Here is a 21811-nt window from a genome sequence, read left to right on the forward strand (position 1 = left end):
ATATTACGTACGCACCATATAAAGCCACAACTACACCTATTGGTTGAAACTAGTTAGTAAGTCTGGGCACTGCAGCGAGCGAAATACGTTTTGGTATTTCAATGATTCTGGTTGCAATATTTACTTGCAAAAGTTGGTAGCTAATATGTAAGCAATGTGATAGTCTAGGCTACAAATGTTGGGTGTTGTTACTGGATTCGTTGCAATGCTTACATACAAACTATTACTGGTTTTGGTTGCAATATTTGCATACAAATTAAAGCTAGTCTTCTTGACAATTTAAGTTACAGAATTTTGTTGTAGCTGATATGTAACTGATACTGACTACTGGTTGGTTCATGATGTTGTTGTAATTAAATCCTGATTTCAATATTTATACATGAAAGCTACTCTTATTGTAATCATCAAGCTAGTATGCTAATCCCCTTTTTTATAATTTGTTCGTCAATTTCGTATCTCGTTGTATGTGTAGTTGCATAATTATAGTAAAATGAAATTGACCTGATTCTGTGAATATGGCCCTTTTTGTTGTTGCACACGGTGTTGTGGTATTTATTGTAGTCGTCGTTGCTAATGATGTTAGTCTTGTGATGGCGTATCTAACACATCAAATCACACGGCATATCTTTTATTTATATTTAGGACAACGACTTGTATCTTTTATTTAATATTGTAGATAGTGCAAATCTCTTTATTGATTGTGTAAATCTCTTTATATTTAATACGTTGTAATGTACTCTTTCTATAAATAATGGATGAATATCAACCACACAATCAAGTGTGATTTACAAATCACTCATGGTATCAGTCTAAAAGTTAAAGTTCCTGACTGCCTTTTCCTTCTCCTTTGTCATGGCAGGTGACTCCTCAAGCAATGATACCACCGATTCTCCTCTTCCCTTATCAACTATTCTTCACATGTTAACCATCAAACTCTCATCCACAAACTATCTGTTATGGCACAAATAAATGATGCCTCTCCTTTCTTATCAAAAGCTAACAGGTTATGTTGACAGAACTCTTCCTAAACCGTCACCCACCATCGTTACTGGTGAAGTTATTTCACCTAATCCTGCTTATGCCACCTGGAATGCTGGAGACCAACGTGCTCTTATTCTCATTCAGTCTTCATTAACTGAAGAAGCCATGGCCAAAACCCTTGTTCACTCCACTTCTCGTGATGTTTGGATAGCCCTTGAATCATCATTTCATCATGATTCATTAGAACGAACACACACTCTTCGTGATTCGCTTCGCCATCTTAAGAAGGGTTCATCTACTGTCCCTGAATTCTCCAAGAAATTCAAAAACATTTGTGATCAATTACAAGCTATCGGACAACCACTTAAAGAAGATGACAAAATCCATTGGTTTTTATGTGGCCTCGGTTCTTCCTTTGAAACCTTCTCCACAACTCAGCGGCTCATCACTCCTAAACCTAAGTTTCGTGACTTGGTTTCTCAGGCCAAAAGTCATGAAATGTTCCTGTAATCTGTTACCGACACTGTTGCTGCTCCAGTAGCATTCAACACTACATCATCGGTCACTCCTTCTTCAACATCATCACGTGGCCGTGGAACCTACAATAACAGAGGTTCTTTTTCTCGTGGACGTGGTCGCAACAATCGCCGTTTCCCACAATGTCAATTATGCAGAAAAATGAACACTATGCTAATGTGTGTCCTGATCTTCCCAACTTTGCTCGATCCTCTAACACAATTGACGCCAATCTTGCGGAAGCTTTTCAGGCACAATGCAATATGTCTCCTGATTGGTTTGTTGATACGGGAGCATCAAATCATATGACATCAAACACTAATCAACTTGATGCTAGTACCTCTTATTCTGGTAACCAATTAGTTTTCTTTGCTAATGGAGAACAATCTCCTATTTCTCATACTGGCAAACTTCAATTATCACCCTATATATCTCTTCTTGATGTTTTAGTCGTGCCTAATCTCAAGAAAAACTTGCTTTCTGTTAGCAAGTTAACACAAGATAACCAAATTGATGTATTGTTTTCTAATCCTATGTTTTTTATTCAGAACCGTCTTTCCAAGGAAACACTCGCAACCGGAAGACTAAAAAAGGGCTTATATATTTTAGAGCGAAGTCAACATGCTTTTTTGGCTAAGCTATCTTCTAAACGCACAAAAGCCTCTTTTGATTTATGGCATAGTCGATTAGGACATGTGTCCAATGATATTATTTCTATTTTAAATAAACACAGTTGTTTATCTATTACTTCTATTTTACCAAATCCTAGTTTATGTTCTTCTTGTCAATTAGCAAAGAGCAAACGTTTACCTTTTGAACTTAATTTAAAACGTTCATTGCATATTTTGGATCTGGTTCATTGTGATTTATGGGGCCCCCCTCCCGTTGTCTATGTTGAAGGTTATCGATACTATGTTATTTTTATTGACGATTCCTCCAGGTTTACATGGTTCTTTCCGATGAAGGCTAAATCTGAATTCCCTACTATTTTTGCCGCATTTCTTGCATTTGTTCAAACCCAATTTGCATGCAAACTTAAAATTTTTCAGTCAGATGGAGGCACTGAATTCACCAATAATTCAGTGCGTGAGATGTTACAAAGAAATGGCACACATCATCGATTCTCTTGCCCATATACTCCCCACCAAAATGGGCGAGCCGAGAGAAAGCATCGTCATGTTACTGAAACAGGTTTAGCTATCATGTTCAATGCTCATGTACCGGCATCCTACTGGGTTCATGCCTTTAGCTCAGCCGTTTATATCATAAATCGTCTACCAACCAAACTTTTGGAGTATAAATCCCCTTATGAGTTGTTGTTCTCAAACAAGCCGAATTATGGAAATTTTCGGGTATTCGGGTGTTGTGTTTTTCCATATCTGAGGGATTACTCTTCTCACAAGCTTGCACCGCGAAGTACTCCTTGTGTTTTCATTGGTTACTGTACTCAATATAAAGGTTATCGGTGCCTTGACTTGTCTACACGCCGCGTTTACACCACTAGACATGCTCAATTTGATGAATCTGTTTTCCCATTTAAAGGGCAATCATCCACATCATTACCTTTACTATCTACATATTGTGACGATTACTCCGCAACTGCACCACCTTCGATGCCATCACCACCTATCCCACCACATACATATTCCCCACCAGTCACCTCAAATTGTGATTTATGTGATGAACCAACACCTTCTATTACTTCCCCAACATCTCATGTCACTTCACCAACACCTCATGTCACTACTTCTATCCCAACTACATCGCCTACTGTTGAGCACATCCATACACCACCTCCAACACATCCTATGCAAACTCATTCGAAAAGTGGTATTTTTAAACCTAGACATTTTGCGGATCTATCCTATGTAGAGTCATCACCTTTACATCATGCTCTTTTTTCTTCAAAAGAGCGGAAGGGTTTCAAAACTGCAACGAAAGATCCAAAATGGTATGATGCTATGTGTAATGAAATGAAGGCTTTGAAACATAATTCTACTTGGACATTAGTACCCCGACCGGTTAAAACCAATATTGTTGCTTCAAAGTGGGTCTTTCGGACAAAATTTCTTGCGGATGGTTCCATCGATAAGTATAAGGCTCGCTTGGTTGCTCAAGGATTTACTCAAGTGCCGGGCCTAGATTATTCGGCCACTTTCAGTCCCGTGGTTAAAGCTACTACGGTTCGTGTTATTCTTTCCTTAGCCGTATTACATAAGTGGCCCCTTCATCAACTCGATGTCAAAAATGCCTTTTTAAATGGAGATTTATCTGAAGTTGTTTACATGGAACAACCACCGGGGTTTGTGGATGTCCGTTATCCAAATCATGTATGTCGATTAAACAAGGCTTTATACGGTTTGAAGCAAGCTCCTCGGGCGTGGTTTCAACGTCTAAGTTCTTTTCTTTGCACACTTGGATTCTCCTGTAGTCGGGCCGACACTTCTTTATTTGTTTTTAAAAAGGAATCGCGTATTCTTTACTTATTAGTCTACGTTGATGATATTATTCTCACGGGTAATAATCCACATCTGGTTTGAACATTCATCAATCGACTAAATAAGGAATTCCTTATCACCGATCTTGGTAAGCTCAATTATTTCCTTGGCCTTGAGGTTTCTTATCATGCATCGGGTCTTTTTTTGAGTCAATCCAAATATACTCATAATATCCTTGTTCGTGCTCGTCTTCTGGACATTAAGCCTGCCTCCACACCCTTATCGACATCTACTTATCTTACTACTCAGGGAACCCCTTTTAATGATCTTACTCATTATCGATCCTTGGTTGGAGCTCTGCAGTATCTTACCATAACTCGTCCTGATCTTTCTTATGCAGTAAATCACGTGAGTCAATTCTTACATGCTCCTACACAAGACCATTTTCAAGCTGTTAAATGGATTTTACGATATGTTAAAGGGACATTATCATATGGGCTCTCATTTTTACATGCTTCCTCGCCTAATATTCTGGGATATTCTGATGCGGATTGGGCTCGTTGTATCGAAACCCGTCGATCCACTTATGGCTATGCCATATTTCTTTGTGGAAATCTTGTCTCATGGAGTGCTAAGAAGCAACCCACAGTTGCTCGATCTAGTTGTGAATCTGAATACCGAGCTTTAGCTAATACTGCAGCTAAAATTGTCTGGCTTACACATCTTCTTCGCGAGCTACATGTCTTACCACACGGTCGTCCAACTTTGTTATGTGACAATTGTAGTGTTATCTTTTTGAGTCAGAATCTAATCTCACACAAGCGTGCTAAACATATTGACATCGATTATCATTTCGTTAGAGAATTGGTGCTTTCCGGAAAACTATACACTAAGTATGTATCCACTCATCTTCAACTAACAGATATCTTCACCAAGAGTCTTCCTCGACCACTTTTTGAAGACTTTCGATCCAAGCTTCGTATTGGTCCTCCCCCTACTTCGCTTGTGGGGGGGGGGGGGGGGTAACACATCAAATCACACGGCATATCTTTTATTTATATTTAGGACAGCGACTTGTATCTTTTATTTAATATTGTAGATATTGTAAATCTCTTTATTGATTGTGTAAATCTCTTTATATTTAATACGTTGTAATGTACTCTTTCTATAAATAATGGATGAATATCAACCACACAATCAAGTGTGATTTACAAATCACTCAGTATCCAACATGGAAGATTGTGGGACTTCTGTTTATATTAATTTGTTGTTAGTTTTTTATTCTTGGTAATTGATTGGAAAGTAGTTACTTGAATGATGTGATGTAAATGTGTTTGCTGAGTACGTAAGATTCTTTATATACGTTTACCTCATCTTCACTTGTTGCCTCAAATATAGTGTTGATATAACCAAAAAGGACGGTTTTATTTATGCGGTGTCATTAGGTCGTAAAACATCAGGATCAGTTACCAAAAGAGAGTAATGGTTTTATTATTTATATTTAGCTGAGTTTCCTAGCTATATTTCACCTACGTGTCTTCCTTTTAACGAGTAAGTGGTAAGTATAACTTAGGTTCGTATTTTTGTATGTTTGCTCAATGATGTGTGCGAGGTGTAGTACGAAATACTATTATTTTTAATATGAAATACGGCGTAATATGATACAAGTTTTATTTATTTATATAGATGGGATATACCTAAACTTTGCTACAACACTTATAGGCAGTGTACCTAATCGTAGAGTAGTGTAGTTTTTAGTAAGTCCGGTTTGTTCCACAGGGAGCTGGTGATTATGTACTATATTTTTATACAACTATATTTATACAAAATATATATAATTATATATAGTAATATTATTATAAAAGGGAGTTTTTACCTATTAATGACCGGTTTTTTGATTTTATATTTTAAGCGTAAAGATAAATGACGATAATATAAATGACAGAATTTAAATTGCGATAAAGTAAATTGCAGTAATTAAAATGACAGTAAATAAAGGTACGATGAAATATGAAATAAAAGTATTATGCTTATTTAAACTTCCGTAATCATGATGTTTGACGTTTTGATTTTAATTAATTGTTACCCGAGTTAATTGTATTTTGTCCTGGTTTATTTGATACCTATCTGGTTTTTATCCATAATAGTCCATCAGTCATAATTATAAAATGCTCATCAAATTAACCTTATTCCCGAAGTCAAATATTCCAACTAATTAGGGATTCGAACTGTAACAAGGTTTTAATATTTGTTAATAATTACACCAATTATCCTTGTATGTAATCCACCCCTGTTTTAATGAGATATGAATATTAATTTACCCACTTGATCAGAATGAATAATCAATTACCCAACCCGAATAATTAATTAAATAATCGTAAAAGATGTCGTATAAACGTCACTAAATAGAACATACATAATCATTTTAATAATTATTAGATTAACTAATTTGAAGATAGGTTCGACAGATTCTAATGAGTTGTCATTCGATTAGACAATACCCCCTATCTATTAATAGTCAATAGTCCAATGTCCACAAGTGTCGGTCTTTTGTCCAAACCTTAATTATGGTACAAAATCTAATAACCCCGTCTTAATATTTAGTCTAACATCACGATTACTTTGGCTCAAATAAGCATAATAATAACTTAGTTACAAGACATTAATTTAAAAAGGAAGAACATAGCTTACAGTGGTGATTAATCGCCTAGCGTTACACGGACAGAGTTCAGACTTACAAAACCTTAAAACATTTCTTACAATAACCTAATTATTATTAAACTTAAATTAAACTTTAAATTATATATATATATATATATATCTTACAGAGAAAGGAAGAGAAAAAGATATATATTACTCGTCCAATTCGCTGCCTTTTATAGATGTGAGCTGAGTTTGGGAGCCATGCGATCGCATGGGTTCCCTTTGTTATTTCCATGCAATCGCATGGACAGGCTGGCCAGCATACATCCTTCAATTAAACGTGGGTTGCTTGATTTATTTAATATATAATATAATATATATAATTTTATATAATTATATATATATTATATTATATTCTTGTGCACAGTAGACTTGTAATTTTAGCTCCGTTGACTCGCACATTGATGCCCGGTTCATGTCCCTGTTCCGGATTTTCGAACGTCCTTTCATATGATTTAATATCTTGTACTTTGCATTCTGCGACTCGTACTCTTGTCATTTTTAGACGTTTCTTATCAATAAATGGAACCACTTGAATTATATCTTGTTCATTTGAGCTTTTTAGTCATTTGCGTCTTCAAACCGTCGTTTTCTTCTTTTGTCTTCGCACTTATTTATTTAAACGAATATTACATAAAAATAGAACAATTGTAACTAAAAGCTTTACATATTGGAAGGATATTGTGCCTAAATATATGTTCATTCGGAGCACTATCAAATATCCCCACACTTGAACGTTGCTTGTCCTCAAGCAATACAGAACTTGAAATTAAATCACACTTTACTCGAATCACTTTTTTTTTATTCTCACACTTTATACATCAGTGATTTTGATACAGCAGTATACACAATGATAGTAACGATGTGGTTTACAGTCCCACATGACTATGAAAATTTAGATCCTTTAAGAAAATTGGATCTTTATGAAAACATTTGATCTTTTTAAAAATTCAATCTAGTTTTTACCCTACATAAGTTTTCCAGAATAACCCTTCACCGGTGTTTGCAAAATGTTTTTGTGGGTTTCAGTTTTGAAAATTTTAGCTCAAAAATTTGTGGTTTTGTGTCACCCACTTGCTAATCCTTGTATTAAGAAAGCACACGTCCAGTATACTTGCTCCGTATATTACCTTTCGGTAAACTATCGTCCGGTTGTAAAGGAAAGCGATGAACAAGCAACTGTTAAGGCAATGTCCTGTGACATGCAGATAATTATGGTCAAAAACGTGTCGGATGCAATTACTATCCTTTGTAGGAGCAATAGTAAAGATCACCCTATAATTTTTCGGTCTGGCACAAGGTCCTGTCTTCGATCATGCTATGCAACCACCGTTCTTACGGTTGACACCCGATTTGGTTCAGGTGACCTAATGAATTCCAGGTGAATTCTTAGGATTTTACGTTCAATGGTAATGAACGCATTGAAAATGGGTTTTCAGAAAACAAATCGGTTTTAATTTGATCAAAATATTTTCTCGTTCAAGCTCGAGTTTAGATATCATTGAATTCCATGAGTTTGTAATTCTCAATCTTTAAAGTCAATCTCAAGGATTGAGTAATATCAGACTTAAAAGCTGACTTTTAATTTTTAAGGAGATTATCCTTTTTGGGGATCTGATTCATTAGTCTTATCAAGCTAATTTGCACGGCACCCTCTCCATTTTACGAGACAGATCCTCTCATGGTTAGGATAAGTCTGACCACTTGGCGACCCTGTTTGATGCTAAGGTCCGTGGATTTCCTACTGATTTTAGAGATGACTTTTCTAGATTTTTTGTCAACCTGCAGCTGGTCTGGAACTTCCTGACCTAAATCAAGAAGCGCGTGTCTTTTTCGGAAGACTTTACTTCCTTTTAATGATGGAATTGATTCATCGTGCAGATCCATCTTTCTTTCAAATATATTACAGTAAATTAGGTAAAACTGATTAAAATCGTCCAAAACAAAAGTACATGTAATAATCTTGTACAAGCATAAGTGATATGTGTTTTAAATAACTTGGTAAATTCTTCCCACATTTAGCTTTTATTTATTTTTTTTCTTTGCCTTTTTATTCTCCTCTATTCTATTTTAAATGAATTCTAATATTTTGGGTTGTTTCTCCATTTATGTTTTCTCCGAGGTAACAATAATTTCGGCATTAACGCCTAGTTTTATCGTTCATAATTATGTATAAACATGATTTTGAATTCATTTAGTTGAAATTTTTTTAAATTTTCACAAAATTTGGCAAATAAACTAAGTGTAAACTCGAGATAATTTATAACCCTTCCCCACACTTGAGATCATGCAATGCCCTCATTTGCATGAAATCAGACTATAATTATAAATTCATGAAGGTGATTAGTGTAGAAAAGTGATTAAAAATACCGAGTTTGCAAACATATTATTTTATATCACATTTGATATTTTGCGTCTTGTCGTGAAAATTAGTAGCTTTTGCTGAACTTTAATGTCAGTCTTTGAAAATGCGATGTTTACCCTATTTTGTACATAAGATAAACTACAAACATATATATATATATATATATATATATATATATATATATATATATATATATATATATATATATATATATATATATATATATATATATATATATATTTATAAAACCTTTATTTATTAAAACAATTTAAATGAATAATTTTTTAAAATTTTGTTTCCTTTTACTTTAGGTAGTTTCGGTATGTTTACCTAGTCCGTCCTGCGACAAAATTTAAAATTAGTCGTTTTTAAAAGCGATTGTTTTAAAAGCAAAGATTTTTGGATTTTTTTAATTTTTTTTTTGTATACTTTAGATCAATAATTTAAAATTAATGATAACAAAATTTGTAGCCCCGCCCTCGGGTAAAGCAATTTCGGTTTCATGACCTAGTCTTCAACTTACGATGAATTTTAGAAATCATTTTTTAAACTTAATGAAATAAAGTAAATTTTGTTTTTTTAAAATTAACACAAAACTTAAATTTAAAAATGCATATTAATTTTATTCAAAACCTACAAAACAAAAATAATTCACAATGGGGGAAGAAAACTAGTTCTTTAGTGTCTGCTAGTGAAAAAGACCAATCGGATTCCATTCTCAGAACTACACGAGAACAAAACAACTAACTCTAGACAGCATTTTCTTTTTAGAACATGTGAATCTCCCCACACTTAAGTAGCTGTGGTGTCGAAATTGTGATTAACTTCATTGTCAATTTCTCTTGGACCATAATCAACTTGCATATCTGTACCTTTTGCTTTAAGCCATTGGTCGGATTCCTGTGTAATTTCCACAAATTCAACTAGTTTCGCCTTTTCTTTTGGCGATAGATTGGATACTAACCGATTACATAACTTAAAGTTCCCTTTGGTTCTAGCATCGCGAATCCGTTTAATAAGTTTCTTCATTGAACTGTTAATAACGGAGTCATTTAATTTCGCATCAACAACGGGGTTCTTTGTTATCAAGTCATCTTTAGGTGTTACTTCATTTTCCCCACACTTAGGCGTTTTATTATTGTTAAGCACTACCGTTGGAGTTGGTAAAACAATGTGCTTCTCATTGATCGTTTTTATCGGTTCAACGGTTTTGGTTGGTGGAGATTTAGACTTTCGAATCACAAAGGTGACCGATTTGTCACCATCACTAAGTGTCATTCTACCTTTTCTTACATCAAATAACGCCCTAGTGGATGCTAAGAATGGTCGACCTAAAATTAGAGGAATGTTTGAGTCCTCTTCTATGTCAATGACAATAAATTCGACTAGAAAGGTTAAATTACCTACTTGAACGGGTAGGTTGTCAGCAATTCCAACTGGGTGCCTAATGGTTTGATCAAAGAGTCAGACACTCATCTCTGTTGGACTTAACTCACCTACTCCTAATCTCTTATATAATGAAAGAGGCATAACACTCACACTCGCACCTAAATCTGCTAGTGTATCATACATGACACAATCACTAAGTAGACAAGGAACAATAAATTCACCCGAATCACCCACCCTGGGTGGAGGTTTTGGTGAAACTGTCTTCACCGGGTTTATCTTTACGGTTTTTGTTTCTTGTACTTTCTTATTCTTCTTCTTCTTTCCAGAGGTATCACAAATTTTATTACCTATTACTTACTCATACTCAACTCCTTTTTTTGGAAATGGGATGGATGGTCTGTATGGTGCCACCAATGGCTTTACGAACTCAGGTGGTGGTGGTGGTGTTGTAACTTCTTCATTGTTACTCACATCGAAAACCTTCCCATCTTCTGGAGCTGGTTTTTCAGAATTTGTTGATACCATATTAACATTCTCATTCCGAGGATTTACTTAAGTATCACTTGGTAGTTTTCCTTGTTCCCTCTTACTCATCATGCTAGCAAGAGTACCTACGTGTTTTTCTAGATTCAAAATGGAAGCTTGTTGAGTTCTTAATGACTGATCAAACCTCTCATTTGTTTGGGTTTGAGATGTAATAAATTGTGTTTGAGATTTCATTAGCTTTGCCATCATTTCTTCCAGATTTGGATTTTTCTCTTCGGTTTGTTGTGGTGGTTTATACAAGCCAGGTCTTTGTTGATTGAAAGTGTTGTTTTGAGGTGGTTGGTTATTCGGACCTTGTTGGTTGTACGAGTTATTGTTAGGTCCATTTGGATTGTAAAGAATGTTTTGATTTCGATTAAAGTTTGGCATTGGCGGTTGATAATTATTTTGATAATTATTTCCCGGCCTTTGGTTCATGTAGAAAACATTCTCACGTTGTTCCATCGTTTGTTCAATGTGACAATCTTTCGTTAAATGTGGTTCACCGCATTGCTCACAACTGATTCGTATAGCGTGAATATCTTTATTCATCTTTTCCATTCATCTCTCGAAAGCATCTATTTTTGCGAAAACGGAATCAAAGTCATGGCTAGAATCGGCTCTAGCCACTTTAGATGAACGAAAAATATCTTTTTCCTGGTGCCACTCATGTGAGTGGGATGCTGTGTTATCAATAATTTTGTAAGCTTCAGTTGCGGTTTTCTTCATAATGGAACCACCAGCTGTTATGTCGATGTATTTTCGTTTAGCAACGTCGCATCCTTGGTACAATATTTGTACTATTTGATAAATATCTAAACCGTGTTGAGGACATCCTCTCAACAATTTTTCGAATCTTGTCCACGCCTCATATAGAGTTTCATTTGGATTTTGCGTGAATGTAACAATTTCTCCCTGAAGTCTTACAGCTTTAGATGCCGGAAAGAATTGTTTAAAAAAAAATTTCAATTAAAACATCCCATGTATCAATCGCCCCTTCAGGTAACGATTCTAACCAATCTTTTGCTTCTCCCTTTAAAGTCCAGGAAAATAACATGAGATAGATCTGTTCATCCTCAACTTCTCTGATTTTGAATAGAGTACAGATCCTATTAAAGGTTCGAAGATGTTCGTTTGGATCTTCTTTTGGCGTACCACTATATTGGCATTGATTAGTTACCATGTGTAGGATTTGTCCTTTGATTTCATAATCTGGCGCATTAATGTCTGGCTTAATAATGGCGTGACCTTGGCCAGTGCGTGTGGCTCTCATTCGATCTTCCATACTTAGAGGTCAGTTACTTCCATAATTGAATTTATTGAATAAGAATCACTAGAGAATTCTGATTTAACAGTTTGTGGTTCAGGAGGAATGATTAGTGGTTCAGGATCTTGGAATTGTCCTTGAATATCCTCCGGGTTCTCGGGAGTGTAGTCGGGTTCAAAAAATGGATTATCGGAAAATTGAATTGGAGTACTTGTTCGACTAGATGATGTTTCTAAATAAAAATCAACGGCAACAATATTGGCTAGATGTCTTGATCGAGTTACAGGTGGTGAACGTATGAAAGGTGGTGAACATTTTGCTCGGTGCATTCACTGAATATCTTATTAGTTATAAAAATAATAATTATATAAGTTATCAAATTAATAGACTTTTCTAATTTTGCCCACGTTTCGAATAGCCAATAGATGAAGCAGGTAGCTAGGACCCTTTAAATCGGAAGCCCACAACTCGCCACTAATAAATCCAACTATTACTACGAACCAGAAAATTTTGGATGTCTATCAATTTAACCGCTTAAAATAATTTTTCGTTTTGAAATTTTAGAGAAGAAATAGAAAATTCTATGTCCTAAAAACTAGAATGTCGAGAAATAAGAAAGAAAAAGAGCGCGTCGAAAAATGTCGAAAAATAAAAGGTCGAAAAATAAGCGTCGAAAAACAAACAGTCGAAAAATAAAAATAAGAAAATAAGCGTTGAAACTTAGTATTAAAAACTAAATATTAAAAGTTGCCTCTAAAGGTATTAAAGCTTAAAGGAATTCTATATTCAAAACGGCAATTACTTAAAAAGTACTAAAATCTTAAAACGGCATCGCAAAATTCTAAAGTACCTAAATCTTAATCTAAAGAAAAAGCACTTAAGGGATTTTACGGCAAAGCCTAAAAATCTAGAGCTACTATGGCAAAATACTAAGTTTAAAACTAACTACGAACGATAAAAATACAAATATTACGAATAAACGATTAAAATATACAATTTATAAAAAGAAATAAAAAATGATAAAATCACTTATTTTTATAAAAATATTATGTTTATATTATTATTTTATAAAATTATTAATTTATATAGTTAATAATAATTATTAAACTTAATAAAACTAATTAAAACTAAAAATAAAACTAAATTACTAATTAATATTTTAATTAAACCCTAAAAATTAAATAATAATAATAAATTTAAAACCCTAGCTGCGTAATAAATGCCTCTGATTTGGCCTGTCAGAACAGCTCATGCGATCGCATGAGTTTAAACTTTCGGGATCATGCGGTCGCATGGCCCAATATATCAGAAACAAAACACCACAATTTAAATAATGAAAAGTAGAATAAGTAAATAGATCACATTAAAATAAACTGCAACTTACCTGGTCTAACTGTATTTGCGCCAATGGACAACTCATAATATGAAGATGGGTCACCAGATCTATGGTATAACATAGCCTGCCTGATAGCAGTCTGTCTAGATGACACTAAATGTGAATTAAAAATTGGAATATTGCACACAACACTATGAGGAGGTGTATATATATATATATATATATATATATATATATATATATATATATATATATATATATATATATATATATATATATATATATATATATATATATATATTCATCCTTTTCTTAGATGTCATCTTTATACAAATAATGTATACGAAACAATAGATAGAAAATAACTTATCCCAAAAACTAAGAATAAGCTAATTTTATTTTATTTAATTTTTTTGAAAGGCAAAGAAGAATATGCTAAATAACCTTTGAGTAGAAACATTCACAATCGCGTGGGGAAAACCAACCTTATCAAAGTAAAAGGAAAAAAGAATGTTACCTTTATATAGTGACACGATTCAACAACAGGTAGTGTGCGTAATCGAAGATACTGCACACATAACATGTTCATCAAAAGATGCAATTCAGCAACACGTAATCAAATCAGCAATAAGTAATCAATATAGCAACCTGCAATTCAGCAACATAGTAACAGATATCCAGCAAGTTGAAGTGGTGACTTGCTTAATTGCATCTTAAAACGCTAAAATTTACGTGTTTACAATTCTACAACATGTAATCAAATATTCAAATTTCCTATGAACCATCTGAAGAGTTTAATAAAGCAAAGGTAGAGTTCGACAGGAATTACACCATTCTATTTTCAAATCAAATAATAACCTACATAAAACTCTCTTTCAAACCAAAAACACTATCAGAAACTGTAAATTTGATACTGTAACATTTAAAAGCATAACCAACAGTTTGCATAAAAAATTTAAATCAATTATCAAAGTTATAAAAAATAAAATATAGGGAGTCATTTCACCTCTAATTTATAAACAATTACTACTTATAAATGCCAACCCTCTGAACAAACAAAATACACAACAAAACAATATCAAATAAAGAATCTGAAGTCAATGAAAGAGAAACATAAACTCGAATTTTTCCTTTACACAACAGCTTTAGACTTCTGACCAAAAATCCTTCACAAATAAAAGCGTGCAAAATCGAATCAAAAACATAGTTAATAAAGTAAATAAAAAAGAGGAAACGAAATTAAGAATCAGGCAATGGTTAAAAAAGAGAAAACAAAGCTCACAAACCTTCACCAGACAATAATAATGGTAGGTGAATGCTAATTGAGGAAAAAAGATAACGATTTTATAAAGATGAATAAAAGAATTCGTTATATAATGAAAATGCTAATGGTATGTGAATGCTAATTATGTAATTACAACAAGTAAACAGTAGCCACAACTCTTAAGTTTAGAATATATACATAATAGATAATGAATGTTAGTTTGATAACAACATACAGTTACCTAACTACCGGATTATTTTAAACTTCATTTACACCTGTTTTCAGTTATAACCAATAAGAGTAAAAGACAACCATTATTTCTTACAGTAGTTTTATACTGTATCAAAATACAGCACCATGAAAAAACAACAATTTAATATGCTTATAAACATTCTAATAAGTGAAACTGCGGATCAACTGCTGCTAATTAGAAATTAAAAGAGGCTTCAATGATTTTCTGAAGTTACAGTTTGACGGAGCCCATAGAATCTGCTTCTTCTCATTATCATATATAATGAGTTTGCCTTAGAATGTCAAGGCTACAAATAACAACAAGTAACTAGTTAGTTTTTAGCTTCTAATTAAAATTTTTAAATAAAAATAAATATAACTTTCTTGTACTAATAATCTTTTACCTCCAAGCAGATTAAAGTTTCCTATACCAGCTTCTGTCCCACTGAGGATCCCAAGACAAGCATTCCCACAAAGCTTAAACAAAATTTGTAAATGTCAAAATACCTATTAACTAATACAATAAATTTCTAGACCAACTTAGTATGTCTGTTAACTAATACAATAAATTTCTAGACTAGCTTAGTATATCTGTTAATTACTACAATAAATATTTTACACTGGTGATGAGATATGCTTTAGAATCTAACTGGAACAGCGTGCTTGAATTCTCGAACCTCAAAACTATTGGACGAAAAAACTTTCCGAGATGTAGAGTGGTATTAAAAGGTGTATAACCTTTCCACCATATTGGAGGTGTCATATACACTATCGATGCTTAGCTGCTGCTTTTTTAGGTCGTTCGAAAGCTGTTAGAAGGGTGTCATCTGCATTGTTGATACTTAGCTGCTACTTTTTTAAGTCATTCGAAAGGTGCAGCCAAACATACATATTGAACTTAATTAGTATTACCGATATTACAATAAATAAATAAATAAATGGTTATTGTTACTAAAGTACGATGATTACTTCCCTTACCAATGAAAGTTGAGATCCATAAACTTCACTATTTAAGTAAGTATATGTAGCTCCAGAGATGGAACTAGAATTTTAAGTTAAAGGAGACCTAAGTATCTATAAAAATAGCAAGAAATAAATATTATACGTTATAAAAATAACAGAATTTTTTCTAAATTGCTCATTTTAGATGTAAAGTATATCAAATAAAATATTGTTAATTTCCATTCATTTTCTTTCATTTCCCTAATGTTTCCTTTTATTTCCCTAATGTTTCCTTTCATTTCCTTTTGTTTCTTTCATCTCCTTTCATTTCGTTTCATTTCCCTGAGTTTTCCTTTCATTTTAATCATAAAAAAGAAGGATTCACAAATAATTAGTATATGATTATGATTGATTTATATTACATGAGTGACTGAAAACAATCTTACTCAGTGTAGGTGTAGTGTGTCCAGGTGAGTAGACCAGATGCATCACTGAAATACAAATATCCTATCATTGATGATGAATTAATACAATGACCCACAACATTTTTTGTTGTAACACACGGTCCTTGTAGTTAATTCATGAAGCATACTTTCCCATATCCTAGACCAAAAACCCCATCAAAGTTATGTAAAATGCTAGGGTCATCCCCTTTCGCAAATTCTTGAACCCACAACATTTTTTGTTGTAACACCCGGTCCTTGTAGTTAATTCATGAAGCTTACTTTCCCATATCCTAGACCAAAAACCCCATCAAAGTTATGTAGAATGCTAGGGTCATCCCTTTTCGCAAATTCTTGAACATGCCCACATCTGAAAGTACAAAATTGATAAATAATAATATATACTTAAAAAACTGAAAGAAGAAAAAGGCTAACCCGAATGCAAGAGGAGCTTTGGTTAGAGTTCCATCATTGTTCTTTAATGAAATATAGTCCATTAAATAAGCCATTGTCCCTTTAAGGTTTTCATACACGGTTTCATAATCACACCGATCAGTTGGCTTCTTACAATGAGTTGTTTCGGGCGTGGTAAGAGCCACACAAAGTGGATCATTGCATGCCTCAAATGGTTATGTAAGCTTATAAAAATTATGAGTAGTCTAAAAAACTGGGTATATATATATATATATATATATATATATATATATATATATATATATATATATATATATATATATATATATATATATATATATATCAGGATTGATGGAAAAAAAAGTTACTCCTAGTGAAGCACAATAGAAAGCATTCCATAGCTGTCAAATAAAAGATCATCAAGTTAAGCATATTTTATTTCAAGCAGTGAACTGATAAATATTTGAGTAAATCTTGGATAGACGCAATTCCAAGGTCATTTGAGAGTCCATGAAATCAAAATTTTGGTGGAACCACTCTACTGACCCGTTTTCATAACTGATAATGGATGTCACATTAATGATAATCAATATGAGCAAAGCTCGTCTAATTCAAACATGAGTCATTAAAATAAACTAACCAATCGTGCGTTACATAATTAAATTAGAAATAATAATAAAGAGCTAAGTTTCTGGCACATTGACGATAATAAATATGGTAAGTGCTAACATTTAAATGATATATGTGCTAAATTTAAATTAGGTTCTATTGTTGGAATAGTAGCGATTGATCAAGTAAAATTTGTTGCGGTTTTTAGGAACTAAGGTATTTTAGGATGTCAATCAAATTGTATTATGAATTGAGACTTAAGGGTAAATAGAGATCAAAATAAAATTGAAAATACTTATTGCTTTATTAGATAATAAGTGTGATTTGGATGGTTAGATCACAAAGGTAATGAGTGTAATTATCCAATCTAATGGACCATATTAAATTTGAATTAGACTTATTCCTTTATTAAGGCTTTACTTCAACGTATATTAGAGAATATTAGAGTTAGAGATAGAATATAGATGGTGTGTGCCCATTTATACTCTGGATTGAATTAAGCAAATGGAATTTACCAAAATAACTACACTTCTTTCTGTATATCATATTAATGTTAACATTAATTTAAATATATTAATTTTCATTGTAAGGGATGATATACGTATACATCTCTTCTCTTCTCTCTTCTTATTAAAAGAAAAGCACAATTATGAAATAATTATTCGAATTAAGCTTTCAAATTAAATCATATCCATTAGATTATATGGTACAATCAAATCTGACCATTAATTTGATTCACGAAAATTAATTACTAATAATCTTTAGGAGTCTTTATTAAAAGTCATTTATACCCTTATATATTTTTTTCATACGGAGTATCAGAAGAAAATCAGGGGTCATTGACGTTCAATAATCTCTAAGGTTTCAAACTTTCACCCACTGCAAGAAAAAAACACTACCGAATCATCCTCTCAAAATTTTCACCTCTAATCCTTTTTCAGAGACTACCAATAAACGGATTTTAACAATTGATATTAATCTAACTTGAAGAATCATCAAAACAAATGTGTGTATCAATTTTTTGAATTAGATCTGACGGCTTCATCTTCGCATCATTACGATTTGTACTTCAGGTAATCTAGAAGATTCAATTTTTGATTGTAGGTGCAATTAGGGTTTTGAAGATTCAATTTTCAGCTGTCAAAACTGTAACATCCCGCATTTTTTCGTTTATTTTCTGTTTATTTAATTTAAAGTCTGTTATCTATTTATAACATCTCCCGTTTACTCTACGTATTTAAGGTAATTCGTTTGGTTAATTCCTGCTTTAAACTTGAGGGACCAAGGTTGCCAAGTGACCAAAGATGTGACTAGGTCAAATGGTTAAACCTTATCCCCTCCATTCATTTCACCACCTCCCTCTCTAATACTTCCATCTTTTTCTCTCAACACCCAAATCAAAGATTCATCATCCATATTCAATCTAGCAAGTGTTCTTCAAAACAAATTACATATTTAGAATCCTTGCAACTTCCTCTTCGATTCCATACCGATTTCACCTCTTTTGGGTAACTTTCTAAAAACACTAGATTCTTTGTTCTTGATGTTTTTAACTTATAAAAGTGTAATTAGTGTCTATGGCTCAAGTCTAACATGAATATATGATTTATATGTTTTTTCTTGTCATTTTGATGTAACTAGCTTAAACTTGAAATGGGTGTGTTTGATTTTGAGATTTGGTTGCTAAAATTTTGTTAGATGTTAAAAGTGCATGTATTAAATGTGTTACTAGCATCACTAGCTTCAATTTGGTATGTAGGTTGACATGGAAAAGCTTCATAAACATAATTGTTAAATTTGTGACTTTGAGTTAGGGTTTGATAGAAGTAAAATGGATTTTTGATGTATTGAATGCTTTGCAATATGGTTTGTAAGTGTTTAGTGGTATTGTATGAGTAATTACCTACAAAACGGCGTATTATATGTATGCATTTAATTCCCGTATCATCAAAGTGCATTTATGAACTTGAAAGCATTTATGGTGGGCATTTAATGAGCTTTCAACTTAGATTAGATTATTGTAAATGATGATTTTGGTTGATGAAATGTGTTTAGTTATGTTCCTCGTTAAATTACCTTTCCAACGATGTATGGCATGCATTTTGAATGTTTTCGGTTCATGAGTTATGTTAAATTGAGTTTTGGTTCGAGACTTAACAAAACTGCAGCACCAGCACTTTTTCCAGTAAAGCGCACCGCGCACACTTGAGCGCGTCGCGCACATGATGAGGTGCAAATGTTTAACCCCTGAGATTCCACCTGACCTGGTTCCACGCCTTAGTGCGCGCCGCGCATGTAACATCCCGCCTTTTTCCGTTTACTTTTCCATTTAACTATTTTAAATTCCGTTATATGTTTATAACATCTCCCGTTAATACGCGTTTTAAAAATATCTCGTTTAGGTAAATCACGCACCTGCAACCGAACTCGAGGGACTAGTTTCGCCAAAGTGCCAAAGAGGTGACTAGCATTTGACTAGTCAACCCCACCCCCCATCTTTTTTCATTTCCATTTTCCTTTTCTTTTACTACTTCCCTATTTTCTTTCAATTCTCCAATTTGAAGATTCATCATCTAAATCCGTTCAAGCAAGCATCAATCAAAACAAATTACATATTTGGAATCCTTGCAACTTCCTCTTCGATTCCATACCGATTTTATTACATTTGGGTAACTTTCTAAAATCACTAGATTTTGTGTTCTTGATGTTTTTAAGTTATAAAGTTGTTAATTAGTGTCTATGGCTCAAGTCTAACATGATTATATGATTTATATGCTCGATTTCGTTGTTTGAAATAACTAGCTTGAATATGAACTTTGGTGTGTTTGATTTGATGATTTGATTGCTTGAATGTTGTTAAATGATATAAGTACATGTATTAAATAGTTCCTAGTATCACTAGCTTCAATTTGATGTGTAGGTTGCTTGAGAAAACTCCATAAACTTGATTAGTGATTTTGGTGAATTTGGGTTAGGGTTTGATAAGCTTAAAATGAATATTTGATGCATTGAATGCCATGAATTATTGTTAGTAAGTAGTTAGTTGTATTGTATGCTTGATTATCTATAAAACGGCGTGTTTTATGTATGCATTAAATGCCCGAATCATAAATGTGCACTTGTAAAATTTGAAGCATTAAATGGGTGCATTGTTTGATCATTTGATTTGAAAAGTCAATTATTGCAAATAATGTTTTCGGTTGGTGAAATGTGTTTAGTTGGGTTCCTTGTCAAATTAGCTTTCTAACGATATAAGGTGCGAGTTCTAAGTGTTAGCGGTTTGTGATTTATGCTTGAAAGAGTTTTGATTTGAGACTTGGACATTTGAGACTGACCAGGTACCAGCTTCCGTTAAATGCCGCGGCGCGGCAGTCTTGGGTCGCGGCGCGACCTAAGGAGTGTCCAGGTTCTGACCTACTTGTCAATTATATGAAAAATGTTTGGCACGCTATGGACCTCCGATTCACATGAGACTTGTTCTAACATGCTTATATATGAATAACTAGCATAGAAAAATAGTTCGAGACCCGACCCGAACATGTTGACTTTTTCATTGACTTTGACCCGACCAAAGTTTGACTTCTTGTCAAACCTAACCAAATGATTATGCAACCTTCCTAACTTGTTTCTATACTTGTATCTTGCATGAAACTTGACAATTTGATTCACATGCTACATAATCGAGTCATAACGAGCCATAGGACTAATTGAACTTCTTTGATCAAACATGTTTTCCAATATTGATACAACCTATTTGTTTAGGTCAAGACTAGCATTGTGCTTTGTTCACGTTACTTGTCGAAGTACTATTACACTCTTGCATATAAGGTGAGATCATAGTCACACTTTTACTCTTTTGAACTTACATTTAGGATGAGAAAACATAAACGTTTCTTTTCACTAAGTGAACGCAAGTACAGGAAAACAAACATTCTACATACGAGTTTGAACAAAAATCCTCAATTCGATTATCATTAGTTACACTTGCCGGGTGTAAGCGAGAACTTATGTTATATGGCCATATGGGTTTGACAAACCCTCATTCAAACGGTTCGCTACCGTTTACGAATGGAATATAATTTCGAGAAACAGTGTATGTTCTAACACTATTGTGATGGGGTTCTATGGAAGGAATGTTAAGCATTGATAATTGGGTGCTCGTGAATATTAACTTTTGGAATGTATTACTATTATATCAATGTTACAAATCTTGTGGTTCACTTGTACTTACTTACTTAAAACCTATGATTTCACCAACGTTTTCGTTGACAGATTTCTATGTTTTTTTCAGGTCCTTGAACGTTTTGTGATACATGCTTCCACTCATTTCTTTTGATACTTGCTTGGATGTCGAGTATACATGCATACGTGGAGCGTCTTTTGGCTAC

At 33.4% G+C, this 21811-nt stretch overlaps 1 protein-coding gene across 1 annotated transcript; it reads left to right on the top strand.

The window, feature by feature from the left end:
- Positions 1 to 972: 972 nt before the first annotated feature.
- LOC139868349 (uncharacterized) lies at positions 973 to 1491 on the top strand. Its single transcript, XM_071856682.1, has one exon. The coding sequence runs from the start codon at positions 973 to 975 to the stop codon at positions 1489 to 1491; it is 519 nt and encodes a 172-aa protein (XP_071712783.1).
- The last annotated feature ends 20320 nt before the right edge of the window (positions 1492 to 21811 follow it).

The sequence above is a fragment of the Rutidosis leptorrhynchoides genome, chromosome 9 (genome assembly GCF_046630445.1).
Source record: "Rutidosis leptorrhynchoides isolate AG116_Rl617_1_P2 chromosome 9, CSIRO_AGI_Rlap_v1, whole genome shotgun sequence".
NCBI lineage: Eukaryota > Viridiplantae > Streptophyta > Magnoliopsida > Asterales > Asteraceae > Rutidosis > Rutidosis leptorrhynchoides.